Genomic DNA, 27,789 nt, shown 5'->3' on the forward strand with positions numbered 1-27,789 from the left:
CCACATGCCGATATCACAGGGCTTTGTAACCCGTTTTGACGCGAATACTTGCGGCTGACTACCTGGAGCTAGGGGTTTTACTTCATTGGCGACAGCAGGGTTGTATTGTTCACATAATTGCCACTGGGCGGCTGTGGAAATTATGTATCATGCAGGCTGGGAAAGCCAGACATTTTATTTTGGTCTGATTTGAGATACCTCTGACGACGGATTAAATTGGAGAAACAGGAGACTCCCGGTTCTTTCGCGACACTGGTAGCAGCAAGTGAATGGCTGGCTCTGCTGGTAAAGAGAGCCCTCATTAGATAGCCCGTATTTGTAGCAAGTAGCTGAGATGAGAGACAATCTGGAAAAAAGGGGGGTATCCAGGGGGGTGGAATTGTGACCTAAAACGAAGGGTAGGGAAGGGAAAGAGAGAAACCGCATTTTGCTGAAACAAGAGAAAGGAATAGTTGACACTACTGCGGTGTGTGCGCGTCAAGGTCGAACAAAAGCCAAGGCTGTATAGAGGCCTTTTCCCTCGTACATCGTCATCTTTCCTTCTGTCGCCTGGTTCACGTGATGTACACCATCAGATCCTACCGACCGAGTCATATAGGAGAGATATCCCTCCTCCTTGAATTGGTGCTTATTTCAATAACGAAAGACGACCTTGGAGACTGGCGGCTTAGCCGCGCCCTCGAGCCAGTCGCGTCCGCCGCCACGCGGCGTCACGCGGCGCAGCTCGGCGCCATAGAAACGATTCCACATCACCTGACCGTCGAAGCTGACGAGCGCCGATAGCGACGAAGATGCCTCCGTCTTGGCGCGCTTGATGCGCAGACGGCGGGACTCGGGGTCCTCGGGCCTCATAGGCGCTGCATCGTGGGCATGGAGGCGAGGTTTGGTCGGCGGGATCCACATGATGCCTGTGTCCTTGGGAACCGTGACCATGGGAGCGGACCAGAGAGGGGTGGAATGGGAAGTCGGCATGGGGTTGACGGGCTCTTCTTCGGGGACGCAGGAGGCGGGTTGCTCGACGGGGCCCGGTGATGATGGGCTGAAGAAGACTGGGTTGGCAACGGCGGGATCGCGGGTCGTAGTCTCGATTGCGGAGCCTGCGAAGGCTGGGTGAGAAGTGGCAACGTTGAACGACAAGGCCATGGCGTGATTCAAAGCCGCAGCCCATTCCGCAGGGGTGGTCTCGTTGCGGACGAGACGCAGCAAAGGAACGGAGCCGACGGCCTCATTCAAAGAGGCACCCCACTCGGCGGGCGCGGCCTTGGTGCGACGGAGGGGCTCCAACTGCGGCGCTGACTGGGCCGGCTGGGGCATCTTGTCATCCGAAGAATCCCACCAGGTAGCCTTCTCGACGGGGACTTCGGGAAGCGGCTCGAAGTCAGAAACGGCGCCTTCATCATCGGATCTCGTTGATGCGGTGTCCAGAGATGGTGTCGAGCGGCCCGAAGAGCCGGCCTCGAGTGGTGAGCGGGGTCCGGCTGAGGACAGGGACATCCAGTTCTCGACGCGAACCACGGCAGGAGTATAGGCCCAGAGGCTGGTTGACATGAGCTGTGGCAGCTCCTCAGACGTCATCCTGGCACCTGAAGGCATGCGGAGGCCGATGGGTTCGGCTGATGTTGTCCTAAAGCAGGTGCGCTTGTGGCCAGGGTCAAAGAGACCGGCGGACTCGGTGTAGACGACGGCAGGCTGAGCAGCCCACAGCGTCTTGGCCGCCCGATATTGCGGCTTGCTCCAGAGAGGGCTGGCCGTTTTTGGTGCCAGCCTCTTCGCCGGTGGGCTCCAGAGGGCAGAGCTGTGGATAACGGGGGGTTCCGGGAGATGCTCGCGGACGCGGGGGGCGGCTGTCATCTTCTCGACGTAGCCTCTCCACAAACGAGCGTCGGGTTGCGGTAGACCCATCGCCATGTGGGTGACGACGAGGATCTTTGGCTCAGGGTTCCAGAGAAGCGACACAGGCGCTGGCGCGGCGGATATGGTCCCCGGCGCGGCGGCGATGGTGATGACCATGCTGTCGTGTTTTGTATCCTCGTCGCCGGCGGCGGCCCTTTCGTCCTCGGAATCTTCGTATTCCGACTGCGAGAGCTCTGAGATGTGCTCCTCCACGAAGGAATCAGGGCGGTATAAAGCCGGTTGGGGGAGAAGGCTGTTCTTGGAAGGCACTTGGTCAGACTGCAAGAGGCTAGCAATTTCCCAGAGGGTGGTCTCGTCGAAGCCGTCGTCACTGTCGTCGTCTTCTTCAATGTCGGAAACTTGGTCGTCACCCTCTTCCTCGTCGTCGTAGTCGTCAAAGAAGGAAGAAGAGTATTCTGCAGACTCGAGCTGCTTTGCGCGAGCTTCCAATGCGGCACGAATTGCTGATCCACCAGTTGACATAGTACCGGGCATAGCCATCAACAAGTGACTGGGCCGCGGCTGCACTGTCGCAGTGTCCGACCTCTCGCCCCAGGGGAACTGGAAGATGCCGAGGGTGCCACGCTTGTCGGGGAGCGGCTGAGGGCTCTCGAGGATGTCGGGGAGGAGGGTAACGCGCTTGTTTCGCCTCGGTGGTCGCTGCGTGACGGGACGCGTCTGGGGTTTGGGAGCTTCAGGAACCCAAGATACACGCCACAGTCCCGAGGTGATGCGCAGCTTTGTGGCAGCGGTGTGATCGGGTTGCCAGAGTTGCGAGCTCGAGATATTTAGGGGACAGGAGACTTTGCGCGTCGCAGGGCGAACGGAGGAGGGGCCAGGCAGGGCGTCAGCATCGCCGCTCGGGGAAGACGACGTAGTCGCGACATGGTGGTGTGCCGGGGCCCAAAGCAGCGGCGGCTGCTCGCGCTCAAAATAAACTGGCGAGTCGGGTTTCCATAGGCCTTCCGATAGTGCGGCTCGCTCGTTCGGCACGACCCTCCTCGCGAACATCTGAGCGTCGTCGGGGTCGGCGTCGGACTCGTCGGTGTCCGGTGGGGTAGGACTCCCCAGCTGCAACGCCGCGGCGCTCAAGGGCACCTTTGAGACAGACAAGAAATTGAGGTTTCGCTTTGCCAATAGTTCGGATGCGTTTTCCATGTATTCCATTTGAGCGTCGGCCAACCGCTGTTCCCAGAGGCTAGTGCGCTTGTCGTTGTCATTGCTCTGCGACGAGATGGACGAAGCGCTTCTCAGGTCCTCGTTGGACGGCTTGCCGCTACTTCCTATCCGGGCACGACGGGAAGCTCGCCGGTCTAATGCAATATTGTTCCGCTGGGGGATCTCTTGAGGTGTCACGTCGTTGCTGGGAGTGGCTTGCAAGTCCACAGCCGTGGGACCGTGTTGCGAGTTGCGGACCGAAGTCGTTCCAACTGTAGACAGGGAGTTGCGACTGAGACCGTGCTGCATCTCGTGCCACTGGTTCTCTTGCTGCCCCATTTCAGCTTCCAAGGACTCGAGCAAACGAATTCTCTGTCCCTCGCTCTCGTACGAGTCCCTGTTGGGCTCCTCGAGCTTCTTGAGCTGCGCCTGGATCGTTTCGTACGCATGCTGCGGTGACTCCAAAGGTGAAGGCTCAGCAGCGTGCATCACAACGGCAATCTTCTTGACGGGAGACCTCAATCGAAGAGGCATCGGCGGGGGCTGTCGGCGTGACTGCACCTTCTCCTTGCGCTCGGAAAAGGTGATGCTCTCGTCGCCGATGCGGCGATGCCAGTGGGCACCGCGATAGGCGACGTCCACGTCGGGGAGATCCACAGGGCTTTCGCGCGCCGGCAGGACCTCGGCATCTCTCTCGTGTTCCATGGATGAGTCAAGCATAATCGTCATGACCTCCTTGCCGTCATTGTTGCTGATCATAGACAGGTCCCGGGGGTTGCGCTCGTCACGCGGCTGAATCCACGTGGGCTTGGGCATGTGCGTGACCTCCTGGATGTTCACTGCAGCAACGGGCGAGTGGATGGATCCCCAGTTCGTGGTAGTCTCCTCGTCGCGGGTCCTCGCAGTTCTTTCTTCACTGAACTCAGAGATGCTGGGGTTGCGTATAGGAATGATGGGCGATGACTGGCGCTTGGCTCCGTCATAGAACACCTTGCCTTGGAGGCCATCGTTCATCGGAAGAGTGGGAATCCAAGACTCGTGGTCGTCGGGTCTGCCGGTAATGACCGAGGTGTCTACACTGAACTTGGACGTGAAGCGAGGCGGTATATCCGGGAGGACCGCTTCCTCGATCTCAAGGATGCTTTGAGTACGAATAGAGGTCTTGGTCGAACGATCAGACTGCTTCGACTGGTCACGGCTACTTTCCGAATCCCATGCATCCTGAGCCTCATTGATCAGCTTGCTCGCTAGCTTGTAAACCGAAGGAACAACAGGCATGTCGGGGACGGGCGTCCTAGGCTTGCCGTCCCCGCCCGCATTGCCCAGTGCGCCGGGAAAGAATAGAACCATTTTTTCGTCAAACGTCATGCTCTTGGTATCGTTGGGCAGCGCCCGTACGGGGTGGCTACCGGCGCTCTTGGGCGGCGGCGGCAGAGGCGGCAGTTGAGTGGGACTTCCAGGGTTTGACATCAAGATGGATTTTCTACTGATGATCGAGCCGCCAGACTTGCTCCTCTTGTGGTTGGGAGAATTTTCGGCTGGGAAAATCTGGCGGTCTTTGCCCTGCTGTCTGGGAATAGGCCGAGGTCGATGGACGACAGAGTTTGACGACTTGAGAGCTGGAGCAGGAGACTGAAACGGGAGAGGCGTCTTGGCGGACTGGCTCGTGGCTCCCTGGATGATGCTTTGCACCGCCGTGGGGTCGTTGTACCGGATGTTGTTGACAAACAAGACAGTCTGCTCCTGGGGGACAGATGGGTCCTTGGCCGTAGGTCTCATGGTCATCGCCCTCGGATTAGATGGCAGGCCGCCAGTCGGCCGGCGTTGCAAAGTACCACCCGGTGGTGTCTTGGGTGACAGCGGCTTTTGCCTGGACGGCCGGATTGTGGGGTCTACTACGGTTTGTATGGGCCAAGTCGGCGGGAGATCCGGCTTCTTGGGCGACATCGAGCGAGCGGCGCTTTTGGGCGGAGGTACCAGGGCAATCTGTGGCGACATAAGCTGGGTAGTGGTCGCAGGGGACGTTTCCCTTGCGGATCGACCGAGCGTCTTTGGGCTTAGCGACTCCTCTACGATGGGTTCGCTCGTCGACCGTTCCACCGTCTCGAAGGGGCTCAGGGGTCGTTCAGGCCGCGATGGGCGAGGCGGCGAGACGTTGGACATGGAGATCGCTGGCGGGGGCGTGGCCGGCCTTGGCCCCTGTTTCTCCGGCGTTTGGTAACTCTCGGGTATATGTCTAGGAGATCTGCGTCGAATTTCCTCGACTCCGGGAGATAATTGAGCAGACGAAGTCGTTGCCGGAGGATTCGACATCAGTCCAATGGATCTGAGTTGCTGGGGCTCCACCGGAACCGGGGTTGAGGCCGAAGCCACTTCTTTCCGCTTGCCGCTCTGAGCTCTCTTGAGAGCCTCCTCTGGCGTGATAGCAGGAGGTTTAGGAGCGGGACGGTGGGCGTTGAAGGTGTTGGAATTCCGTTGCATGGTCAGGTCGTTGCCCCTCCTTTCTCTGTCGTTCCTTGCGGCAGTGGCGAGGTCAACCGTGGCAATCTTACTGAAGGGGTTCTGTTCTCCGGTTTCCTGGAGGATCGGGTTGGAAATAGCGTTCTTCATGCTCAAGCCCGGTCCAATCTTGTCGAATATGCTCCTCTTGTTCAGAATACCGGGCTTCACTTCGACTCTCCTGCTTTCCCTGGCCGGGGCTGTCTGTGCACGGGTCGGTGGAAACAGCTGGCCCTGAACAGGAACGCCGCCAACTCCTATGTTGGCCTGGCCCGGTACGGAGCCGGCGATGGTAGGCAGAGCGCCACCAACTCCTGCCATGAAGTCTCTTGGCTGGTTAAAAGTTGTGACGGTGGTGATCGTGCCGGTTTTGAGGTCCTCGTACTGCGATGGTGGATAGTCGGTGTCTGAGGTTGAAATGTCTCTGCTGGCACTAATATCACGCGGCGACTGCGCATCTGGATGAATAGGGTGCTTCTGCCGAGGAGGCAGCAATGTCCCAATGTTACCCGTAAGGATACCTGCGAGTGGTTAGCTAAGCAACCAATGCGGCGATCCACGTCGTCTCAACGTACTGAGGAGAATCGACAGGCCGGTAGCAGGGAGGGCAGTTCTGAAGAGTAGCTCGATTGTGTCAATGCCCAGGAGTAGAGGAATGCTTGTCTACGATTGCGTCGCGTGGTCAGCACTCCGAAGCACCAGCTCGGCGAGGCATTTACTCACTGCGGTCCAAAGACCTAGGGCTCCAACAGTCCACATGATGGCCTTCTTGATATGCACGGTCGTGATGTCGATGGAGTTGGCTCTGAAGGCGAGCATGCCGACCACAGCAAAGTCGGTGACCATAACGACAGCTCCGATGGCCAACACATCGTTCCTAGCTACGCAGACGGTGGCGATTTGTGCCTTTTGGAATCCAATAAAAACAGCACCCAAGACGAAGCGCACGCCGAGGACGGCCTGGTAAACCATAGTGCCAACGGGCGCGGCGGCGTTTGCGTTGATGACCCATAGGAGAAACTGTTCGAGGGAAAAGCGTGCCAGTTGATCGAAGATTGAGGTAAAAATTACGGCGATTTGGCACCCGGAGATCGAGGTCGGATCGATGGTAAGGGCGGCAAAGTCGATTTGAGCCCACAGGGCAGAGGATACAAGGAATGTGATGAGGACCAGCCTCAGACCGTCCCGAAGGATTTTTGATCCATGGCCCTTTGCTAAAGGAAAGACGAAGGGCGTCGCGGCTTGGATAACGATGCCACTGTTTTGCTGTAGTGTTAGCCCAAGTGTGCCTTCCTCATCCCATGATTTCCTGCCTCTCTCTCCATGCCCCCACTCCCCCTAACGTCCCATGTGTACCACAAACTCCGACTCTTTTCAACTTCAACTTCAACGACGGAAGGATGGATGGATGGGCGACTGACAAGGTAAGGGCGGCGATCAAGGCCTGGACGATTCCTGGAATGAACATTTTTGTTCGTCGGGGCCGCGGGCCGGCCGGGGTAGAATGGAGAAAACCCAGTCAATGGGGGAGGGAGGATGTTGAAGGAATAAATCTTAGGAAAGGAAACGAATCATGGTGAGAATGCCGTCGCAATATGGTAACATTCGACGATTAACCAGAAATGAACATGGCAGGAAGGAGACCCCACGAGGTGGCAGATAGATGGTATGAAGGAGAGTGTGGGATGGAGTTGAGAGTTTAGACCACGCGCCGTAAAGCGAAGTTAGGCGGCGGTTCTCTCTCGATCGTCTTCGAAGTTCGGGGACGCAAGAGAGTGGAGTGGAGACGGGGCACGCGGACAACAGCGAAGAGGGAATGAAGCTAGAGGAACTGGCAGACGACAACCAAGGCTATCTACATACCACATACCTTGGTATGCAGTATCAAGGGGGGCGTGTGTGCAGACCCTGACAGCAAGGCCACGACGGGACAGACGCTGGTCTTGAACTTGTGGTTGCGTCTGCGTCTGGGCCTGCCGCGCGCGCGCTGCTGCGGGATGGATAACCTAGAACAAGAGGCCTCAGTCCTCGGTCCCCAGTCTTCAGTCTCCAGTCCTCGCAAGGTCATTATTGGTACGGGATCCTAGGTAGAGGTAGAGCAGTCCAGCCAGATGTCACCTTGTGGCAGGACAGGGGCTCGTCGGCCAATCCCAACCTCGGAACCGAAATACTGTACGTAAGTACCTGGTCGGCGAAGTGATATCACTGATGTGCCTCTGGTTCCTGTTTCCTGAACAGTGAAGGCCCGACAGAGAAGACTGATGATATTGGGAGAGCAATAGATAAAGAACGGGTCTCAAACCGGCCGAGGGCAGGGTGCTGTGAGAGATCTCTTGATGCGTCGTTCATGCCGGCAAAGATCAGGGGCCGTGATTGGGTTGGCCGCAAGGCTGGCAGGGGTGATCGGCCTTGTTCTCTCCACCCTAACGCCGTGGCGTGCGTCGACTCAGTTTCAGTGTCGAAACCCGCCATGTTCGGGCATGGAGGAGTGGACCAGGGCACGTAGACTTCTTACTCTCGACCCGCCTTCCATCTTTTCTTTCTGGTCCTTTGCCTCTTTTTGTGTTCTTTGCGGTGGGTCAGTGTCCCGTGCTGTGTCGTCGGAACAGGGCCGACCGTCAGACCGTTTGTGGAACGTGGGCTACCCCTCTCTCTACCTGTACTTAGCTTGGTGGAGGTAGGTAGGTAGTCTGGAACGACTTGGAATCCTAACCAGGCACAACACAGCAACGCGAGCCATGTGTTGGCAATTTCCGTGACCTGCCGTCACCAATGGTGGAAACATATACATCGTACATGGGCGGGACAGGCTCACACGACCAATTGTTAGATGGCAGGAATGCGGTGGCCGCGCCGGTTTGATGCTTGCCGAAGGTCGTAAAACAAGCGCCCGCTTCCAAATGAGGGGTTGAAAGGGGGGAAATAAAGTAAATAGAATACAAAAGGTACTGGCATGCAGCGTTTCTCGCATCAGCATCCGCTCTGGGTAAGGCCAATTCGAGAAGACAGGTTCGTTAAGTTCAACAACCGTTCCCTGGTCTTTGAGGGCGTGCAACTCTCCTGGTTCGGCCCGGTGATTGGAACAAAAGTGAATCGAACGGTCTGCCCCCTGAAGTCATCGTCTTCTGGTAGAGCCCACGCCTCCCTTCGGTCCAGAGCGAGATGACATGTGTTTGCATCATGCACCAAGGCACCTCGTCCCCGTCGTCAGTGTCGTAGCACATCTCCCAGCGGACGGGGCCCTGTGGTAAGTAAGAGAAGAGGAAATAAGGTACAGCCAGCTAAGATGACAGAATCAGATGGCGGATACAGGGAAGAAGCCGGTGGCGCCAGGGGAAGTTCTCCAGCCGCTCAGACTTGGGACCGAATAGATGGACAACCTCCAGAGGAGGGCGTGTGGGTAGGAGTGTGAGTGATGTATGGAAAGAAAGCGAGGAGAGAGAGACTGAAAGACCGAGACACTGAGAACGAGAGGCAGAAAGAGGGTTTCTCGGCCAGTTGCCCGAACGAGAAAAGTCGTCCCTGAGATTTGTCAGGGGCTTGAATGCTTCTTGGCGCGCCTCCCGCAGTGGAGAACGCTGGCGAGGGTACCCCTGTGAGAACTGGTCGGCAGCCACGAGGACAACTCGGGGCTCTGACTTCTGCAAGCCACACTTTGGCACTGATGCACTGACTGATGCTCGGGTTCTTTCCTTGGGAGATATCTACTCCATACGCTGGTAGATAAGGTACCTTACTTCATACGCAGTACGTACAGCCTCTAGGATCCCTTCTTGGCTACCTACCTGCCTAAGTACTTATCTCAGTACAGCCTCGAAGAGGGCTAAGCGAATAAGCTTTGGCCGCCCAGCTGTCGTGCGTTTCGGCTGCTACCGAATCCGGCCAGAGACCAGGCACGTACGAAAACCTGTCCTCCTACCGACCTACCCATCTGCACGTGTGCTACCAATCCTATCGTCGCATCACGACTCTTTGACTCTGTTGTTTCTGTTGTTTCTACCGTTCCTGCATATACTTTTGTTTCCATACTTCGCTCACACTCGGGACCCCTTCTGAAGACTGCTCTGAACTTGTTGGTTTCCAATAATGACGCCCGTTGGCCGGAAGACGACGGCCGCATCTGCATCTTTTGCTGTTCGGCGACGGCCCACCGATAGGACGACCTGTAGGGCAAGCCGTTCTCGATACCTGATCCACACAATGGTCAAGTTCGCCATCGAGAATACCTACCCACCAACCTACCCTGAGGCGGCACGCGGCCAGACATTGGCAACTTCAGTCTTGATCGGCAGTGTTCAAGGTTCAGAAAGCATTGGCTGGCGTAGGAATAAGCCTGGGCCTCGACGATGTGTTCTTGAGCTCGTAAACTCACACTTGAGTAGGCTTTGAACCATCGACAACCTTCTGCCTACTCTTGGACGGGCATTGACGTCGAAATCGCCCTACGCTGGCTCCTCATGTGACGGGTGCTTGTCGCAATGTCAAAAAATCAGCTCAAATTTGGAAATTGGAGGTGTAAATCAGGTAACAGGAAGACGTCCGGGCTTCTTACGAGCCACAGGGGCGCCGACGAACGCGTCTACGCGTCTACACACTATACCTAACTTAAGGTGACTTAACATGGCGAAACGGTGAGGTAATCCTCAAAGTTCAACAGGCCTTCCATGGCTTTTGACCACTGCAATCTCGGCACGATGTATACTATTGACTCTGGCCGTGGGTCTGCCCAAAGGAGAATCACTAGTTTGGAAGGACGTTGAGCGCTCTTGTTGTCGAGGTTTCCCAATAAGTCTGTGATGTTTCGGCAAGGAGCAACGCTGCCGGGACCGGGAAACAGATTATGCAACCACCCTCGTCCGGCAGTTCCGCTCTTCGCCCGACCACTAACACATTACGTCTCCTCTTACAAAACAGGCGTCGCAGAACACATGCTGTATTCCCACGTTGGCCGCTCGCCATGCCGTGTCGAGCCCCCCATCGGCTCAAACTTCTCACCCTTCTCATTACCGGAGCCGGTCCCGACGATACCCGCCACCGGCACCATGATCCGGTCCGATCCTCCAATGAGTCAACTCTGCAGGCGCGATGGGCGTAATTGGCGTGTCTTGTCTTATCGTGTCATTATCCCGCTGTTGACATTCGAACCACCAAGCATATAAAGCGTACATACGTTTTCGGTATCAGTTTTGTATCACAAACTTTAGATAGCAATACATTCTTCATCCTGCCAGCCTTTCTCATCAGATTGCCACCATGCCTCATATCGAGCTCGAATATCCCAAACAGCCCTATAGTACCGTCAAGCGCTATAACAACCGCGGTAGGTTAACCCCCTCTCTCGAATCTCGAGTGACATTTCTCCAGGGCTAATAACCTGCCCCCAAAAAGCGTCCTATGCCCTTCGCACAATCCACACAATTATAAACACCAGCCCCATCCTCCACGTCTCCTTCAACTCCCCCAGCTCATCGTTCCCCGCCATTCTCCCCATGCTCGGGCAGATGGGCTCCTTCGCCCGCCCCTCCGCCGACGAGGGCGACGTCCTCGACCTGTACCTGCACGGCTACGTCTCGTCCCGCATGGTCAACACCTCGCGCCAGTCCTCGTCCGAGACCCCGGGCCTCCCCGTTTGCGTTGCGGCATCTCACCTAGACGGCCTAGTCCTCGCGTTGACCCCCAATTCACACAGCTACAACTACCGTTCAGCCGTGCTCTTCGGACACGCCTCCGTCGTCGAGGATCCGGACGAGCGTCTGTACGCCATGGAGCTCATCACCGACGGCGTCGTGCCCGGTCGCTGGGAGAACTCCCGCGTGCCGCCCAACCGGGCCGAGATGTCGTCGACGAGCGTGTTGAAGGTGAGGATCGCGACGGGGAGTGCCAAAATCCGTGAGGGCCCGCCGGGCGACGAGAGGCACGATAAGGAGGACGGCGACGTTGTCGGGAGAGTGTGGACGGGCGTTGTACCGGTGTATCAAACACTTGGGCAACCTGTCTCCGGACCTTACAACCGGGTGGACAACGTTCCCGGGTACTTGAAAAGGTTTGTGGAGCATTCGAACGAGTCGGCGCGGGAGGTGGCTGTTGACTCGGCGACGAGAAATGCGGTCAAGAAGCGCGATGAGGAAGAGTAAGAGCGAGTGACACATTGGAACTTGGCAAAGGTGACGGAGGAAACCCGTCTTTGATCGCTTAGTAGAATCACAGGTTCAGCGCGGGGACTGCAGCCTATGGGCTCTTTTTTCTTTTCTCTTCTCTTTCTTCTTCTTGTTTGGAACCGAGCAGTAGTTGCGAGCGGAGTTGCCACTCTCGGTCCAATGTAATACACCACAGCGATGATCGCAGATCTTGGGATATGTACAGACGCAGTCTCCTCCTAACGACATTGCTTTTCCATCCGACCCATGTTCATAGCGCCGCTTCCCTAGTACACATACCAACACACGCCAACACACACACACACATATATATATATATACGACCTTACCACATCTCCCAGATCTTGTCAGGCAAGACAATCCGCATGACTTCCCAGTGGCCCAGCGCGCTCTTCTCGTGCCATTTAGTCAGCTGCTCGGTATTGTTATTCGTCAGGATGCCAAAGTCGCCCTCGAGGAAGTGCTTGTCGAGGACCTCGTGGTAGGGCATCAGGAAGGCGCGGCGCGTGCGGCTGCCGAGGAAGTCGTCTTCGACGGGGGCCCGGAACTTGAGCTTTCCGCTCGTCTTCTTGCAGAAAATGACCATGTTGGTGAAGTCCTGACCGTCCTCGGCGATCTTCTCCTTGGTGGGGTGTTCCGACTCGCGGAAAATGCGGCACGAGGGAAACACTTGCTTGATGGTGTCGACAATGAGCTTCGGCGCCGGGTGAAGGAAGTCGCCGGCGTAGTTCTGGGCTGTGAGTCAAAAACTTCGAAGAAGGGGAGGAACCTGTGACAACTTACAATAGCGATAGCGCCGTCGGGCTTGAGGAGCGAGTTTAGGCCCTGGAGAAACTCGAGAGTGAACAGCGGGACGGGCTCGGCCCCTCCGGTGAAGACATCGTGAACGATATAATCGAATCTGGCGTCAGGGTTATCGACGAGCTGGCGCGTGTAGCTCACGGCGTCGGCGATAACGGAAGTGTGGTTCAACGGCAGCTGGAAATACTTGGAGGCAAACTCATGCACGACGGGATCGATCTCAACAACAGTCGTGTCGACACCGTGAGCGACGAGAGCAGCCGGTGTTGTGCCGATGCCGAGACCGCTGGACTCGCTGGTCAGCCCCTGACTTGCAAAGGTACAGTATTCACACTCAACTTACATATTAAGGGCCTTGGCTTCGCTGTCGGGCACCGCTTCCGCAGTCTTGACGAGCCGGACGGCCTCCAGCATCACGAACACGCCGTAGATGGGCTCCGCAACTCGGGGTCCCTTGTGCTTGACCCACTCGCCGCCGAGGAGAGAATGGTCGCATCGCATAACTCTGTAGCCGTGCTCTTCGCTCTCAAGAACGGATACGTAGCCGGTGAGGGATTCCTTACGGTCCAGCAGGGTCCAGTTGCTGGCCTGCAGGGTGCTATTGAGCGACGCGGACGCCATGGGTGTCAGGACATGCGTGTTCAACACGGCCGTGTGCAGTATAGCGGGGACGGCGAGAAGCAGCAGCTTGGAAGGCGCATATACGGAGTACGCGGCAGCCAGAAGCGCCTCAAGACCGATTCTGGTCTGGAAGAAAGACCTGCCAATATACGTCTGCAGGTACTCTCCCGACCACTTCTCGACGAACTTGAATAGCCCCCACGATCCCAGGCCAGGGCCTGCATCGGCAATGAACTTGGGCAGCTTCGAAAGGTCGGCCTTCTCGAGCTCGGTCGCCACGCAGCTCACCGAGATCACAATCAGGGGCAGCAGCGTGGAGGCCTCCATGACCAGAGGGCCCCAGTATGCCGTGAGTGCACCGCTCGTCTGGTACAGGTAAAACTGGATGGCGGGAACCCAGAGGGCGAGGACAGGCAGCAGCTTGGCCGGGTGAAAGCGCAGCGAGCGGTTTAGGAACATGTTGCCGGCCCAGCCGAAGAAGCAGGCGACCATGACGAGCTTAGCATGATATATCGACGAGGGGATGGAGCCGTAGACGGGCGAGAGAGCCAGCTGGGAGACGTTGCTGTAGACGGCGGCGAGGGTGAGAAGAGTGGCCGACTTGAGGTATGCCGAAGCCTGCTTTTGGAAAAACCGGCCCTTGGTCTCGCCCTTTGCTTTGGCGGCAAGGCTCTTGAGCTCTTTTTCGAACCTCTCTGGCGTAAAGCCCTCAGGGGCGGCGGCGACTTTGGCTTTCGACTTTGGCGGCATCGTGGACAGATGATTCAGTGATGCCGGTTAGGGATTGTGGATGCTTGTGAGTGCAGCAAGTGAGCGAGCGAGTGAGTGATGGAATGAGCGAGTGAGCCCCGATGTCAAACGTAACCGAAGGTACAGGTACGAGATTAGGAGGTGGGAACAAGCAACGAGACACTGTTTGGTACAGACAGGTACTGCGAGCGATCCAAACGGACAGGCTAAAGTTGCATATCTGGCATCCAACAGCCTTCTGTGGAAGCTCTGTGTTTTTCTTTCCCTTGGACCTGCAGGACACTGGCGAGCTCAGACTTCAAAACAGGGTGACGATGCGACAGCGCTGTGGGCGGAAGGTCTTTTGCTGCGTCCTGAAACGTCTCCTCAGCTCATCCTTCAATCTTTGGTCACTGGCTGGCTCAATTCTGGGTCCCTCATATGTGTGGCGCGAGCTATGACCTTGGCGTGGCTGAGATGTGGCTAGATAATGCGCGGTGCAGTATCACTCTGAATCTATTCTGTACCAACGTCCTATGCATCATCACCGTTACACCAAGAAGCATCGTCTTCGGACATCAACGTCCCCTCTCATTATTTCGTTATCGTGACGGGATAGAGAGCCTCTAGGCTCATACTATACAAGATGCCATCGTTGCCTTGCGGAATGGCTCCGGTAGCCAAACCCCCCCTTTTTTTGGTTGCAAAAAGCCAAGAAAATCAAACGCTAGTTGCCTAGGGACGGAACGCAGAACTCTACTGCGCCGTAACAGGATGCCATCGTTGCCCTGCGGAATGGCTCTCTTTTGGCCAGACCCCCCCCTCTAATCTCATTTACTTCAAGTAATGCAGTCCGCCTTACCCATGCACAAGGATAGCCGTTATCTCTGGCTATACAGGATGCCATCGTTGCCCTGCGGACTGGCCTTCTATCCCTGGCCAGACCCCTTTTATTCCCATACCGTAAGTCCGTTACAAAGGACAGCCGGCGACTTGCCGGCCATACAGGATGCCATCGTTTCCCTGCGGACGAGCAACTATATTTTCTCAAAACCCACCCTTTTTGCTCGACCCCTTGGAGAGTTCACGACAAGAGAGAGAGAGCGCGCGCGCGCCTCGTTGCCGTCCCTCTTTAGATCTTCTCTCCCTCGATGATGGGCTTGGCCTCGTCGCTGGTCCACCAGCTGACACCCGGCTTACCGGGGTAGCTAAACTGGTCCATGCTATCGGCCTTCATCTCGACACTATAACCAGGCTCCGTGGGGGTCTGGTAGTATCCGTCCTTGATGACGGAGGGGTTGAGGAAGTGCTCGTGGAGGTGGTCGACGTACTCGAGGACGGAGAGCTTGCCGCTGACGACGACATAGTCAATTGTGCTCAGGTGCTGAGTGTACTCGGGAAGACCGACACCACCGGAGTGAGGCACGATGGGGACGTTGTACTTCTTGGCCATCAGCAGGACGGCTAGGACCTCATTGACACCACCCATGCGGCAGGCATCAATCTGGCAGATGTCGATAGCGCCCGACATGAGCAGCTGCTTGAAGACGACACGGTTCTGGCACATCTCGCCGGTGGCAACGCCGATACCGTAAGGCTTCAGGGCCTCACGGATGGCCTTGTGGCCGAGGATGTCATCAGGAGAGGTGGGCTCCTCGATGAACCAAGGCTTGAATTCCTTGAGCTCCTTCATGTACTCGATGGCTTCGGGCACAGACCAAACCTGGTTGGCGTCGACCATGAGGATGTTGCCGCTGTCGTAGCCAATGACCTCGCGGGCGATGCTAAGACGCCTCTTGTCCTGCTCAACGCTGCTGCCAACCTTGAGCTTGAAGTGGCGGTATCCTTTGCCCAGCGTCTCCTGCAGCAGACCCTTCATCTTGTCCTCGCCGTAACCGAGCCAGCCGGCACTGGTGGTGTAGGCCGGGACGGCACGGCTGTTTTCGGCATCCTTGATGCGCTGAGCCTTGGTGGGCTCCTGCTCCTTCAGAAGCTGGATGGCCTCCTCGGGGGTGATGGCGTCGGTGATGTAGCGGAAGTCGATGCAGGCGACGAACTCCTCGGGGCTCATGTCGGCGACGATGCGCCAGACAGGCTTGCCGAGAACCTTGGCCCACAGGTCCCAAATAGCATTGACGACGGAGCCGAGGGCCAGGTGAATGACACCCTTCTCGGGGCCGATCCACCTCAGCTGGCTGTCGTTGACAAGGTATCTCCACGTCTTTCCCCAGTCGGAAACGAGATCCGACAGTTTCTTACCCTTAACTCTCTCGACGAGGTAGTCAATGGCTTTGCAAACAATGTCGTTTCCGCGGCCGATGGTAAAGGTCTGTGGAACGGGGCATATTAGCGACTATGCGATGCTGGTAGGCGCAAAGGGGGGTTGACTTACCATGCCGTGTCCAGAGTACTTTGAGTCAGTCTGGAGAATACAGTAGGCGGCAGAGTAGTCGCCAGCAGCATTCATGGCATCAGAGCCGGTCTTGTCCAGCGAAGTGGGAAAGCGCACATCGCGCGTCTGCCACCCCGTGATGGTGATGTCGAGGCTCATGGCGGCGGTTTTGGGGGGAAACAGATCGATAACAACGAAACAAGAGAACCGAGGAACCGGACCTAGCAGGAATTGAGAGATGAGGGTATCGTGAAGACGGACGCGGGGAGGGAGGGGGAAGGAGAGGGATGCGGGATAATGCGTTTGTGTGCTGACGGAGAGGAACACGAGACCCTTTATAGTGTCTATTGATGCTTTTCCTCCCCCCCACCTCTGCCAATGGCGTCCCGGCCTGGCCTGGCCGGCCACGGACTACGACACTCAACTTTTCCATCTGTTGCTTTTACCCCGAGTCTAGAGTTGGGCCGGAGGGGCAGCAGGATGAGGGGTGGGGAGACATTGGAGGAGGAGGGGAGGGAGGGGGAGGGGCATGCAGCGGAGAGGGGTCCCTTTGGTGGGGCATTGCACCAGGAGACAACCCGGCTTCGAGGCCGCTTGCCAGCGCCGGGGGTTGGCCTGGCCGAGCCGGCTTCGGACTATTGCTTTCGAGGCCTCTGATTGATGGAGAAATTCCTCCCTCGTTACGTCCAGCTCGGCCTCCACTTCCGCCCGCCAGACTTCCTAGGGCCCGTGACTGAACACAGTCGATGGGGCGAGCCGTCGCTTCCCCGGCATTCGGGGTTGATGGGTTGTGTGCCCGGTCTTGGCATCGCCTCCTGCGAGATCTGGCTGCGAGAGCCATTGGTGTACATAGCACTTCACTTTGGACGCGATATGCAATGGGCGGTTTCTCGTTGCCAAGAGCTTCTACATTCCGTGCATGTGTATGACGACGCGATATGGACGGCGTTGGCGAATAATCATCTTTGACGAAAGGATAGCATCCTACAACCTAGCCCTATGTCCTTCTAATCATCCAATCCGATGCATGTCTTGTAGGAATACAGCACCTAGACGGCCCTGACGGCCCCCAGGATCGCCAAGAAGAAGCACGCCCATGCAGGCACGTCGACGAGCAGAGTACGGATTGTGTGGACCCCGAGCCACTTCTCCAGGTCCTCGGAGCTCCGGCCGTCGCTCTCATCATGGACGATGGCCCTGATGGGATACATGACCCACGGGACAAAGAGGAAGTGGGCGGCAGAGAGAACCGCACCAGCAACGTAGAAACGCAACGTGTTAGGCTTCCCCGTCACAGCGTTGGCGATGCCAAGGGCGGTAGATGTGGTGAAAAGCACCAGAATCCTCGGCAAGCCTGCGCGAAAGAAAGTATCGAAGTAGGCAGGTAAGATACCGTCGATTTTGGATCTCGTCGTTGGGTGTAGGAAGTTCTGGAGGAAGAATTGCTGGTCCCAAGAGAAGCAGACCGAGAAGGAGGCCGTCACGAGGGGGGCGACTCTGAACAGAGTCATGGGGTCGAAAAACAGCTTTGAGGACATGGTTCGTTAGAGTTTCGGAAATAGCAGTGACTGGTGCGTTCATGGGGGCTGTCTGTCTTTGGGCTCAGTGGCTCTCTATGCAGCTCTTATGTACAAGGAAGGCGTTCGGAGATGCGCCTTCAGCACTCGACGAAATCCCCGAAGGATCCAGGCTCATTCGACCCTGGCTACACGATGAAGGATAATCATCTCATGTGGGGAGGCGCAGCCCAATGACGGACACTGCAGACGAAGGCATCGGGTAAGATAGGGGACGCACGACTTTCCCGGGGCCGGCCGCCGTGTCGACATCTACCACCCCAGCATAGGACTGTCCGACTGCGTGAGCCGGTATCTTACGATGCCAAGCAATCCTCCAACATCGCGTCGATTTCGGCCGAGTTGGTACAAGGGCAGACAGCCGGGGCGGACCAGAGCTTCTCAACGTCCCGCAACGGGGCCGGATCGACAACAATTGCAGTGCGGAGGGTGGCAGAACTCTATATCGCGAACAAGCCGAGTAGAGAAGGGCTTCCGAGTGAGCACTGGCCTAGTAGCAGGCCAATGCCATACCGAAGACATGCTGGCTTCAGAGAAAGAGACAAACTGGGGGAGGGGCGCCCAAGTCGCCAAGCTTATCAGCTTGTCCTGGATTTCCACGATATCGACGCTGATCAGCAAGGAATTCGCAGCCGAGGTGCTACCCAAAAACCTGAAACCTATCTAGGATGCAAGAAATACAGATGGGTTGGGAAGGGGGAAGGGGGGAGGGGACGGAAGACGGCCCACGGAAGTGGACAGTGGCGGAAAAGTAGGGTTGGGGAGGGAAGGATCTTTCCTCGGTTCCCTTTCTTTCCACGTGACATCAGCCAATTCTTGATCATTTTGGTGAAAGAAGAGAATCCAAATGCCGTCCTAAGTACAGAGTACCTACCTAAGCTAAGGCACGAATGCACACCTAGACTGACTACCAAAGATAGATCATCAGGGGAACCTACGCTGGATCGCTGGACTATCAGCATAATCGCCCTCGTCGACTGGCAATCATGCCTGATCAGTCGTATATCGTTCGTACCCCGGTTTCTCTCTGTTTTCTCTCTCCTTCCAAAGACCACGTGCCGACAGACTCGGTTTCTCGTATTCTTATTTTGTCTTTGCGTTGTCTGTGTCGTTGGGTACTCGCCCACCGACACTTCTGCAACGAACCAACTTTACGTCTTGCCGATTGACATGCTAGGACATGTCATATATTGGCGGCGGTCTTGGGCCTTGGACCGATGGATACAGCCGCTTCAACGCCAACGCTTATCTGGTCCCAATTTCAACCTGATCCGACCCCCCTCGGTCCAATGCAGCCACGCGCCAGCCCGTCCTTCTCCCCCCTCCAACGCGTTCGATTTGCGAACGAGCATGAAGACTCCAATACAGACCCCCGCGATCTGGATACCCGCACCACCGCCGCAATGCACCCAGCGCAACTGTGTGGGTGCCACACTGCATCACCCCTGCCAGTATCTGAGCCTCGACCACCGCCCCGCGTCACTTTTTACCAAGTGGGCGACGATGACGTGGGTACAAGGAGGGTGCTCGTTGTGCGTTGTCCATCGTTCTGAGCTTAGCTTGCCCTGCATCAACCATGACTTACACCACTACTACGCCGCAAAAAGCGAGGCATCTTACCCTACCCAACATACCGCATCCCGGTTTGTCCCCTCCCTCCTACTCTGCCGCTTCTCCTCTCTTCCAATGGGCGCAGCCAGTCGGACGAATCCTGTTTTGGCCTCTGTGCTGAGGGCTTCTCCACGCCTCCATCATTGTACATGCATATCCTGTCATCCGTACGCGTGGATGGGCTGGGTGGGTTCCCGCTCCTTGACTCTCTTCTGCCATACCCAACGTGCTGCCGTTGGTATTACTCTGGTATATCACCCTCTCCCCCTCTGCTATCCCTCACACCCACAGGCGCACCTGTGCATGGAACAAGCCGTTTCCAAACTCCTAACTCTACGTCCTTGGACGTCATTTGCTTGCCCATCAGAGTCATGAGTTGTAGCGCAAAGCCCAACTGACGCATATATGATATTTGGCCATAACTCCTCGTCAGACGTCTTGCACCTGTGTAGAACGCCCCCCAATACACTGCTTGCTTGACATCGTGTCCGTCCCCCACAAATACAACTTCGTTACACCATGTCCTACATGGATCGTTCGCGAGGACCCTCGCTGCCATCACCGGCTCCGAATCCAGACAAGCCCCTAGAGCCTCCGCAACGCTTACGGCGCAAGTTGCAGAAAACGTTTCCCAAACAGAGGTTCCTGTCCATCCGACGTCCCGCACCTATCGATCCGTCAGTGTCAAACAAACTCAATACCGGGGTGGCAGTGGCTGCCCACCAAGCCGGAACCGTCGGTCAACCTTCATTACGTCTGTCGCCAGACCTTAGCGATGCCAAATGGCATCAGTATCTGGGGGAGAGCAACGCGGTGCATGACACAACGAGCACGCCCAAGACGCCCGACAAAGCATCTAGAGGGGTTTCCTTCGACATGTCTGCCCCAACCCTGATACCAGAGTTCTCTCACCTCGCCGTCAGCAATACAACACCTAGGCCCTCCCTCGACAGCTCGCTCAGCTCGCCGACCTCGTCAATAAGCACGAGATCAAGCATGAGACGCCGCGCAAAGACTCCTATCTACGCCATCGGCCAGCTGGAGAGCCCTGCATGCGGCAGGGATTCCGCTACTGCTGACAAGGTGTCGAGCGTCGACCTCATCGCCGACCAGTACCGTGCTCTCCTCGAAACACAAGACGCGAGCTCAGTTTGCGCCGGCGCCCGATCCGATCCTCTGCCCTCGCGGCAAGCCTCACGTAGGCGGTCCTCTCATGCACCGTCACAACATATAGCCGGAGAGACACTCCCCGCCAAGCTAAGGCCTGACGTCTACAAGCCGGCACCCCTGCGCAACGTCGTGGCGCACTCCCCGGGATCCGACGACGGCACTCTGGTTGCTTTTGACGAAGAAGCGATATACTTCAAGCCCATGTCCTTCTCGTCAGAGTCTCCGCCAACGCCGTCGTCGTCGTCGTCGTCGCCGCCGCCGCCGCCGCCACGGAACCGCGCTCGCCTACAGCGCAACTCTTCATCCTTAGCACCATCGAACCACAACCTAAGCTTGCAAATTGCCACGGACCTTTTGACGCGCGAGCTATCAACTACCATGTTGGACCGGTCGCAACATATGGGGACGGACATTTCATCTTTACAGATCTGGGTTATGATCGAAGCCTACGAAAGACTGCGGGACCAGGTCATGGAGATGAGCCAGCAAAACGAAGATGCCAAGAACATGGAGGCCATGTTCGACACTTGGCTACGAGCACTTTACAGTATGCACGAAAGAATGACCAATGATGCGGCATCCCGCGGGAGTCGATACGACGAGGCAGAGCTGGAAACGGAGGATCTAGACTGATGGCATCACCTACTTTGATACCCACAGTACGGCTACTTTGGAGAAGGAGGATGAGTCGAAGGGGTTTGGATGGTTTTTTTGACTTGTAAGACTAGGTAGATCATGAAAGGACAGCAATGTCAATGTCCGAGCCCGTTAGAAGAAATTGGATACGGCACTATTCGGAGCATTCCGTGCTGATGCTGGGGAAATTTCGCTTATGGAGCACGGTTGTGTGACATCCGTCCATCCATCCCCGCCCTTTGCGATGGCGGCCCGGAAGTCGGGACCCCTGTAGCAGGACGCTAGAAGTAGGGGCTTTCGGGGGGGGGGGAGGGGGCGCCGGCCGCTATGGTTCATCGGGCCCCTACGCCCGATCAAGTCGATCAACCCACCTCGACACGCGCCTTGTGCACTCGCCAGCTTAGGTAGCGGCTTGATTAATGACAGAGCTCCACGACGCGCTGCATGCACTTTTTTGCTCCGTCCAACATTGTCATGGTCATTTGTCGGAAGGCTTTCCTACCCTCATACGTCCGACACAGCAGCAAACAAGGAAGCCGTCCCTCAAATTGTCTGACAACACCCTCGGCAGAAGGCTTCGGTCCTGCTTCACACAAACATGGAGGACGACTTTGGTGCCGACGAAGCCTTCCTCGCAGCCCTCGCATCATCGACCCAGGCCCCTTCACACCCCCCAGCCCAGCCGCCTCGTCCTCGTGTCCAGCAACCGACTCCCCAAAAGGTCCAACAGCCGACACCACAACGTCTAGACAGAGCACCGCCAGCCAATGCCTCTTCTAGCGGCAAGATTGTTCAGCCGACGCCGCAGCCTCTTCCTCAGCGAGGATCCGGATCCGCCATTCTCGTGTCTCCTCGCCAAAGGGGCAACCCGGTGCTTGCTTCTTTGAAATCAATGCCATGGGAGTACAGCGATATTGCGGCTGACTACGGTCTCGGTCTGACAACGTGCGCGTTATTTTTGAGGTTAGTTCCACTATTCCCGCTGCCCGGCCTGCTCTCGTCGTCGGCAACGTACTGATAGATGTTGTTGGGCAGTCTTAAGTATCACCGCCTCCACCCCGAATACATCTACACGAGAATACGGAACCTGCAGGGAAAATACAACCTGCGCATCATGCTAACCATGGTTGACATCCCCAACCACGAGGAGGTCTTGCGCGAGCTTTCCAAGACGTCACTAGTCAACAATGTCACCATCATTCTTTGTTGGTCGGCTGCCGAGGCCGCGCGCTACCTCGAACTATACAAGTCGTACGAGCATGCCAATTTCAACGCCATCCGCGGCCAACAAGCTTCGACATATGCTGAGAAGCTTGTCGAGTTCGTTACTGTCCCGAGGAGTGTGAACAAGTCAGACGCCGTTGCCCTGGTCAGCAATTTTGGCAGCCTGAAAAACGCCATCAACGCGGATCCCGAACAGATTGGAATCATTGCCGGATGGGGAGCTGTCAAGGTCAACAAATGGGTCAAAGCTGTTGAGGAGCCCTTCCGGGCCAAAACCTCTGCCAAACGGCACCTGGAGCGAACAGAGAGCACCGAGGAGGGAAGACCAGCTCGGCTGTCGAGGTTGGACCAGGCCGTGCCTCTCAGCAGGGTCCCGCTGCGAGAAATGGGGTCCATGGGAGGTACACAACGAGCCCCTCCCGCCACTGTAAAGCCGGCAAGTAAGCAGGCACAGCGGCCGGCGCAGCTGGAAAGGGGAAACCCGGACCTAGATGAAGACGATGAAGAAGCAATGATTGCCGCCGCCATTGAAGAATCGATGCGGGCTTCTGATGGGCAAACAGATGCACGGACGCAGGAGCAGGCGGAGAATGTTGACAACGGAGGTCCCGAGGGCGAATCACTTCCTGGCGGAGTTGCTGCCGCACTCGCCAAACTGCGAAAACAGGGCTGATTCATCATCCCCTTGGTGTAGTGCACTGCTTGGTAAACCACACATTTTATTCTTGGGGAGATATGGGCCGAAGCTTAATCAAGTTTTGCGAAGTCGGCCCGCATCTCGAGACGGCTCCCTACCGCATATCGCGAAGCTCACTTGCCTCGGAAACCGAAAACAGGAAGGAGGCCATGACTCGGTCCGGTCTATGAAGTGATGCATAAACACAGCATCAGGTGAGCAACCGAGTCGAAGGACAAGTTAAACTTTCCAACTGCTCGGGAGAAAAAAACAAAGGGGGGAAGTGGGAAAGAGAACCTTGAAACCGATTATTATTGAGTCAACAAGCCTTGGGAAGTGTCACTACGAGATGAATCACCCGTTCACAAGGATATGAACTCAAAAGTTGGGACATGTCGTCTTCGCTGCGAGTTACAACCTGGCATCATCTTTCGCTATCCTTCAACGTTTAATCGAATTGTCGGAGCCCTTTTTTTTTGGGGGGGGGGGCTGGTGTTTGCGGGACGCGGGGACGCGGGGACGCGGATACTGCTGAAGGGGGCCAAATCAAGAGTTGGAGACGATGATTGTTACGCAAACAATCTTGTCCCTCTGATACCACCCTTCTGACCATATCATGCGGTCCACATGTGTATGGTTGATGCTGGCCAAGACGGCGGCGGCACATGTGTTTTGGCGTCGCCGCCCCATTCCTCACTTTGCACTCAGTCTCAAGGTGCAACGGTTCGACGGCCTGCAGGGGACTATTGAATCGCTAACCCTTCCTCCTACATGAAGTCGCAAAGCAGGGCATCGAAGCCGAACACGCAAGGCCTCTGACACCCAACGGCCAGCAACTGCGGGCTAGAAAGGGCTGACAGCCAAGTCACGCTGGATAGAAGGGCTATCGGTTCATGATGCAGCCCTTTAACCCGGCCGTGCTAAGAATGGATGGCCGCTGTCTAACTTCACACTCAGCAATCACACTCCGCTCAGGGTATGCTATATGGCTCACCTACGCATTGCGGAAGGCGAGGTTGGCCGACAGCGTTCGGGGGCTCGGGCAAATGAACTCGGCCTGCATTTGTTTCCATGTTGTCCCCCTATGCAGCGTTCCGGCATTAGCCTTCGGTCACAGCAGCAAGGGGCCCTTCCCCGACAGCTTCTCCGCACGTGCTTGATTCACCAGAGACGACCGTGCCTGACGACGCCTGGTGACTTTCCCATTGCGAGACAAGCGACGAACTTGGCAGGATCTGCTCGGCGCGTGTTGATTCCAGTCTTTCAGGCGGCAAACTAGCAGAGTCGGCCCGCGTGACGCCTAATCAGCCGCTCTTTTCTTCTTTACATTGCAGCCCTATCGGTTTACAGTCACGCCTGGGCGTGACTATCTTGGAGTATAACTCTCATGGTATATCATCAAGGTGTTACAGCAGGCAGTAATTGATGTTAGGTTAGTGCCTCGAAAGTGTGATGACTCAAAAAGTCCGTTTGACGTCTAAAAAGGTCATACGCACGCAAGCAGAAGAGCAAAACTGAAGAGGCAGGAGAAGAGCCGGGGCGCAGTGGAAGATCCAACCATGAGACAAGGGCAAGCAGGACCTAACGCACGCAAAGCCCAGGGGAAACAGAGTTTATTCGTCTGATGCCGATGCTTCTTCCATGATTCCAACCCTGACTGGCTGTCTTCAGTTGAGAAAACTTTGGCCCTTCTTGGCAATGTTGTACGGTAAATGCGCGCACACACACATTTAGATATATATTCGATTTGCATCTCCAACAGCAGTCTCTCGTTTACCCCATCTGCCTACCACGGGTCTGTCGCCCTCTCTCGAACATCCTCTCCTCTTAGACCGAGGCCCTCCGCCCACTCCACAATGCATATTCCAGGGCGTGTATTGACCCTCGCCGGGCTTGCCACTCTGGCATCGGCTTCACCTCAGATTTCGCTGCCGGCAGCCACACCAAAGTACGTAAACCGACCCGAGAGAGCCACCGCCGTGAAGGAGGCTTTCCAGCGCTCGTGGGACGGATACCGCAAGTTCGCGTTACCAAACGATACACTAAAACCCGTATCCAACACGTCCGAGAACGACCGGTAGGTGGGCAGTCTTGCTCGAAAACAAAGCTGGGCTTCGTTAACATGCTGCTTTAGAAACGGCTGGGGTGCCAGCGCAGTGGATGCCCTGAGTACTGCCATCATCATGGAAAACAAGGACATTGTCGGCCAGATTCTGGGGTTCGTGCCCACGATCAATTTCGACGTGACAAGTACCGAGGTCTCGGTGTTTGAAACAACCATTCGATACCTGGGCGGCTTGTTATCGGGTGAGACAATTCCCCAGCTAATGGGGATACTGCGAAACGCTGACGATGCCGACCAGGGCATGACTTACTCAATGGACCACTCAAAGACGTCGCGGCGAACCAAACAGGCGTGGATGCGCTGCTCACTCAGGCGAAGCGGCTCGCGGACAATCTTAAAGTCGCTTTTGACACGCCCACTGGAGTACCGGACAACATTCTCGTCTACGACCCGAAGCCACGTAGGAACGGTTCCGAGACCAATGGCATCGCCACTATCGGGACTTTGGTACTGGAGTGGACTCGGCTTAGCGACCTGACCGGGGACAAGCAATACGGCGAGTTGTCGCAAAAGGGCGAGGCCTTTTTGCTGAAGCCTAATGAAGAGGTGTTCCCCGGTCTGCTGGGCACAGATGTCTTCATCTCCAACGGCACCTTTGCAGACCGTTCGGGAGGCTGGAACGGAGGAACGGACAGCTTCTACGAATACCTCATCAAGATGTGGCTGTATGACCAGAATCGGTTTTCTCTTTACAGAGACAGATGGGTTGCAGCCGCAGACTCGTCGATTAAATTTCTCGCTTCGAGCCCGACGACACGGCCCGACCTGACCTTCCTCGCCGCCTACAACAACGCAAATCTGCGATTCATCAGCACCCATCGTGAGTCTTCTTATTGGCACTCGTCATGGTCGTTAAAGCGCTGACCAAAGGGCAAGTTGCGTGCTTTGATGGCGGCAACTTCATTCTGGGAGGTCTTGTTCTCAAGGAGCAAAAGTATGTAGATTTTGGTATCAAGCTGACGGAGGCCTGCCGCGAGACGTACAAGCAGACGGCAACTGGAATCGGACCAGAAATAATCCGCTGGCAGGATGATCGGCCTCCGGTCAACAAGACGCTGAATCCCGACCCACCCACCAATCAGACTGGGTTCTACCAACGGGCCGGTTTCTGGATCAGGGAAGGCGGATCCGCTTATGTCCTTCGTCCTGAGGTCATTGAGAGCTACTACTACGCCTACCGCGCAACGGGCGATACCAAGTACCAAGACTGGGCTTGGGATGCCTTCCTTGCCATCAACAAGACCTGTAGTGTTGGCAGCGGTTTCTCGTCCATCACGGATGTAGACAATCCCAAGGGCGGAACAGCCGACGATTTCCAGGAAAGCTTCTGGTTCGCTGAGGTGCTCAAGTACAGCTATTTGATCCAGGCTACGGATGCCAGGGTCCAAGTAGAAATGGCAGACAACAAGTGGGTGTTCAACACAGAGGCGCATCCGTTCCAGATCGCTTAGTGCGATGACTAGGCCACGGGATTGAAGTAGGTTTACATGATCATCGGGAATAGAAGCAAGCAGAATCAGTAATTAACATAGATAAATATCATTATATGGCATCTCTACGCTTCTCCCACATCCTAGTGTACTGCCGCTATTCACGAAAATAATTTTCACTGACATTTGTATCCCTGTCTCTACTCCTCCTATATTTGATCCTACTCTTAAGCCCCACTAGCCCTCTGGGGTTCTTGTTATACGCAGGAGGGGGGAAGGGGGTTCTCAAGTTTTTAACCAATTTTGGTTTTAAATACTGGGAAGTGGGAAAGTGGTAAAGACGCCCCTATACACAAACGCCTCTCTTGGTTGAAGTCGAATGGTACTCAGGAGCCACCGTCTCTCCTGGCATACTCCTCTTCTATTGCTTCCTCGTAGAGCCGGTCAGCCTCAATCTCGGCTTCCGTCTTGGAGCGGGTCGTGCCGGCTCCCGTGTTCACACCGGCACCGGTGGCTGCCTCCGTTTGTTGTTGGTTCTGATGGTCGTTTGTTTGAGTGGGTTGTCCTTGAGTGGAGTCCTCTTTGGGCACATGGGGAACGCCCAGCTTAATAGGTAGGCCCATGTTGACGATGTGATAGAGGTGAGTATCGAAAGTAATGGAGAGGGCGAACGTGGAGGATGAATGAGTAGTGGCTGAAAGATATGGCTGGTGAAGAGCGAAATGCATGCACGCGCACCTATTTATGGGTGTCCGCGACCGGGTGGCAATGGCAACAGTTCGTTGTGAGCCAGCGGAAGAGGGAAGAAGAAGTTTGGGAAGCTAGACTCAACTCAACGTGGCGAATTAGAGGGTTGGTTCAGCTGACCGCAGAATAGCCCCGCACATTTCCGTGCCCCCGTTCGGATCCGATGTTTCTTCAAGCTGATCTGCTCCACCGGCCCCGGAACTACGAGGGCTGGGAGTCTGAGAGTGAGGTTGGCTCCCCCCCCCCCCCCCCCCCCTTTTTTTTTCTTTCTTTTTCACTTGATGCTGTCAATGAGTGCAGAGCACGGAGGCAAGGAACTACCCATCGCTCAGACTCCTTGGC

The 27,789-nt window shown here is 56.2% G+C and overlaps 10 protein-coding genes across 10 annotated transcripts; 5 read left to right on the plus strand and 5 right to left on the minus strand.

Annotated features, from left to right (window-relative positions):
- Positions 1-4: 4 nt before the first annotated feature.
- Positions 5-7,215, minus strand: CDEST_11202 (uncharacterized protein). The gene is made up of 4 exons (XM_062927358.1): positions 6,972-7,215; positions 6,274-6,808; positions 6,126-6,213; positions 5-6,071 (listed from the first exon to the last, which is right to left on the minus strand). Exons 1-4 carry the CDS (start codon positions 7,016-7,018, stop codon positions 634-636), a joined length of 6,108 nt encoding a protein of 2,035 aa, XP_062783409.1. The 5' UTR covers positions 7,019-7,215; the 3' UTR covers positions 5-633.
- A 2,421-nt stretch (positions 7,216-9,636) lies between these two features.
- Positions 9,637-10,013, plus strand: CDEST_11203 (uncharacterized protein; the record flags this gene model as incomplete). Its single annotated transcript, XM_062927359.1, has 2 exons — positions 9,637-9,843; positions 9,933-10,013. 2 exons carry the CDS (start codon positions 9,637-9,639, stop codon positions 10,011-10,013), a joined length of 288 nt encoding a protein of 95 aa, XP_062783410.1.
- A 698-nt stretch (positions 10,014-10,711) lies between these two features.
- On the plus strand, positions 10,712-11,992 carry CDEST_11204 (Putative FMN-binding split barrel). The gene is made up of 2 exons (XM_062927360.1): positions 10,712-10,870; positions 10,939-11,992. Exons 1-2 carry the CDS (start codon positions 10,804-10,806, stop codon positions 11,682-11,684), a joined length of 813 nt encoding a protein of 270 aa, XP_062783411.1. The 5' UTR covers positions 10,712-10,803; the 3' UTR covers positions 11,685-11,992.
- A 1-nt stretch (position 11,993) lies between these two features.
- Positions 11,994-14,219, minus strand: CDEST_11205 (Putative S-adenosyl-L-methionine-dependent methyltransferase superfamily). The gene is made up of 3 exons (XM_062927361.1): positions 12,853-14,219; positions 12,492-12,795; positions 11,994-12,438 (listed from the first exon to the last, which is right to left on the minus strand). The coding sequence occupies exons 1-3, from the start codon at positions 13,878-13,880 to the stop codon at positions 12,034-12,036; spliced, it is 1,737 nt and encodes a 578-aa protein (XP_062783412.1). The 5' UTR covers positions 13,881-14,219; the 3' UTR covers positions 11,994-12,033.
- Positions 14,220-14,452: 233 nt separating this feature from the next.
- CDEST_11206 (Putative mandelate racemase/muconate lactonizing enzyme, enolase-like, L-rhamnonate dehydratase) lies at positions 14,453-16,537 on the minus strand. The gene is made up of 2 exons (XM_062927362.1): positions 16,252-16,537; positions 14,453-16,188 (listed from the first exon to the last, which is right to left on the minus strand). The coding sequence occupies exons 1-2, from the start codon at positions 16,408-16,410 to the stop codon at positions 14,992-14,994; spliced, it is 1,356 nt and encodes a 451-aa protein (XP_062783413.1). The 5' UTR covers positions 16,411-16,537; the 3' UTR covers positions 14,453-14,991.
- A 609-nt stretch (positions 16,538-17,146) lies between these two features.
- On the minus strand, positions 17,147-17,945 carry CDEST_11207 (uncharacterized protein). Its single transcript, XM_062927363.1, has one exon. The coding sequence runs from the start codon at positions 17,787-17,789 to the stop codon at positions 17,301-17,303; it is 489 nt and encodes a 162-aa protein (XP_062783414.1). The 5' UTR covers positions 17,790-17,945; the 3' UTR covers positions 17,147-17,300.
- Positions 17,946-19,439: 1,494 nt separating this feature from the next.
- CDEST_11208 (uncharacterized protein) lies at positions 19,440-21,491 on the plus strand. The gene has a single exon (XM_062927364.1). It carries the CDS (start codon positions 19,959-19,961, stop codon positions 21,240-21,242), a length of 1,284 nt encoding a protein of 427 aa, XP_062783415.1. The 5' UTR covers positions 19,440-19,958; the 3' UTR covers positions 21,243-21,491.
- Positions 21,492-21,608: 117 nt separating this feature from the next.
- CDEST_11209 (Putative ubiquitin interacting, ERCC1/RAD10/SWI10 family, RuvA domain 2, ERCC1-like, central) lies at positions 21,609-23,623 on the plus strand. Its single transcript, XM_062927365.1, has 2 exons — positions 21,609-22,208; positions 22,281-23,623. Exons 1-2 carry the CDS (start codon positions 21,844-21,846, stop codon positions 23,140-23,142), a joined length of 1,227 nt encoding a protein of 408 aa, XP_062783416.1. The 5' UTR covers positions 21,609-21,843; the 3' UTR covers positions 23,143-23,623.
- A 33-nt stretch (positions 23,624-23,656) lies between these two features.
- CDEST_11210 (Putative glycoside hydrolase family 47, six-hairpin glycosidase-like superfamily) lies at positions 23,657-26,947 on the plus strand. The gene is made up of 4 exons (XM_062927366.1): positions 23,657-25,222; positions 25,280-25,452; positions 25,509-26,090; positions 26,147-26,947. The coding sequence occupies exons 1-4, from the start codon at positions 24,858-24,860 to the stop codon at positions 26,719-26,721; spliced, it is 1,695 nt and encodes a 564-aa protein (XP_062783417.1). The 5' UTR covers positions 23,657-24,857; the 3' UTR covers positions 26,722-26,947.
- A 1-nt stretch (position 26,948) lies between these two features.
- CDEST_11211 (uncharacterized protein) lies at positions 26,949-27,681 on the minus strand. Its single transcript, XM_062927367.1, has one exon. The coding sequence runs from the start codon at positions 27,426-27,428 to the stop codon at positions 27,087-27,089; it is 342 nt and encodes a 113-aa protein (XP_062783418.1). The 5' UTR covers positions 27,429-27,681; the 3' UTR covers positions 26,949-27,086.
- Between the last annotated feature and the right edge of the window lie 108 nt (positions 27,682-27,789).

The sequence above is a fragment of the Colletotrichum destructivum genome, chromosome 7, assembly GCF_034447905.1.
Source record: "Colletotrichum destructivum chromosome 7, complete sequence".
In the NCBI taxonomy this organism is placed as follows: Eukaryota; Fungi; Ascomycota; class Sordariomycetes; order Glomerellales; family Glomerellaceae; genus Colletotrichum; species Colletotrichum destructivum.

Excerpts from the sequence above, each read along its gene's own strand:
- CDEST_11202 (XM_062927358.1), bottom strand. The coding sequence starts at position 7,018 with ATGTTCATTCCAGGAATCGTCCAGGCCTTGATCGCCGCCCTTACCTT. Across the intron at positions 6,809-6,971 it reads TTGATCGCCGCCCTTACCTT|TGGCATCGTTATCCAAGCCG; the intron begins GTCAGTCGCCCA and ends ACAGCAAAACAG. Across the intron at positions 6,214-6,273 it reads CCCTAGGTCTTTGGACCGCA|ACAAGCATTCCTCTACTCCT; the intron begins GTGAGTAAATGC and ends ACGCAATCGTAG.
- CDEST_11204 (XM_062927360.1), top strand. The coding sequence starts at position 10,804 with ATGCCTCATATCGAGCTCGAATATCCCAAACAGCCCTATAGTACCGTC. Across the intron at positions 10,871-10,938 it reads CAAGCGCTATAACAACCGCG|CGTCCTATGCCCTTCGCACA; the intron begins GTAGGTTAACCC and ends GCCCCCAAAAAG.
- CDEST_11205 (XM_062927361.1), bottom strand. The coding sequence starts at position 13,880 with ATGCCGCCAAAGTCGAAAGCCAAAGTCGCCGCCGCCCCTGAGGGCTTT. Across the intron at positions 12,796-12,852 it reads GAAGCCAAGGCCCTTAATAT|CGGTCTCGGCATCGGCACAA; the intron begins GTAAGTTGAGTG and ends CAGCGAGTCCAG. Across the intron at positions 12,439-12,491 it reads CCGACGGCGCTATCGCTATT|AACTACGCCGGCGACTTCCT; the intron begins GTAAGTTGTCAC and ends CTCACAGCCCAG.
- CDEST_11206 (XM_062927362.1), bottom strand. The coding sequence starts at position 16,410 with ATGAGCCTCGACATCACCATCACGGGGTGGCAGACGCGCGATGTGCGC. Across the intron at positions 16,189-16,251 it reads AGTACTCTGGACACGGCATG|ACCTTTACCATCGGCCGCGG; the intron begins GTAAGTCAACCC and ends CCCGTTCCACAG.
- CDEST_11207 (XM_062927363.1), bottom strand. The coding sequence starts at position 17,789 with ATGTCCTCAAAGCTGTTTTTCGACCCCATGACTCTGTTCAGAGTCGCC.
- CDEST_11208 (XM_062927364.1), top strand. The coding sequence starts at position 19,959 with ATGTCCTACATGGATCGTTCGCGAGGACCCTCGCTGCCATCACCGGCT.
- CDEST_11209 (XM_062927365.1), top strand. The coding sequence starts at position 21,844 with ATGGAGGACGACTTTGGTGCCGACGAAGCCTTCCTCGCAGCCCTCGCA. Across the intron at positions 22,209-22,280 it reads ACGTGCGCGTTATTTTTGAG|TCTTAAGTATCACCGCCTCC; the intron begins GTTAGTTCCACT and ends GTTGTTGGGCAG.
- CDEST_11210 (XM_062927366.1), top strand. The coding sequence starts at position 24,858 with ATGCGCGCACACACACATTTAGATATATATTCGATTTGCATCTCCAAC. Across the intron at positions 25,453-25,508 it reads CCTGGGCGGCTTGTTATCGG|GGCATGACTTACTCAATGGA; the intron begins GTGAGACAATTC and ends GATGCCGACCAG. Across the intron at positions 26,091-26,146 it reads GCGATTCATCAGCACCCATC|TTGCGTGCTTTGATGGCGGC; the intron begins GTGAGTCTTCTT and ends CCAAAGGGCAAG.
- CDEST_11211 (XM_062927367.1), bottom strand. The coding sequence starts at position 27,428 with ATGCATTTCGCTCTTCACCAGCCATATCTTTCAGCCACTACTCATTCA.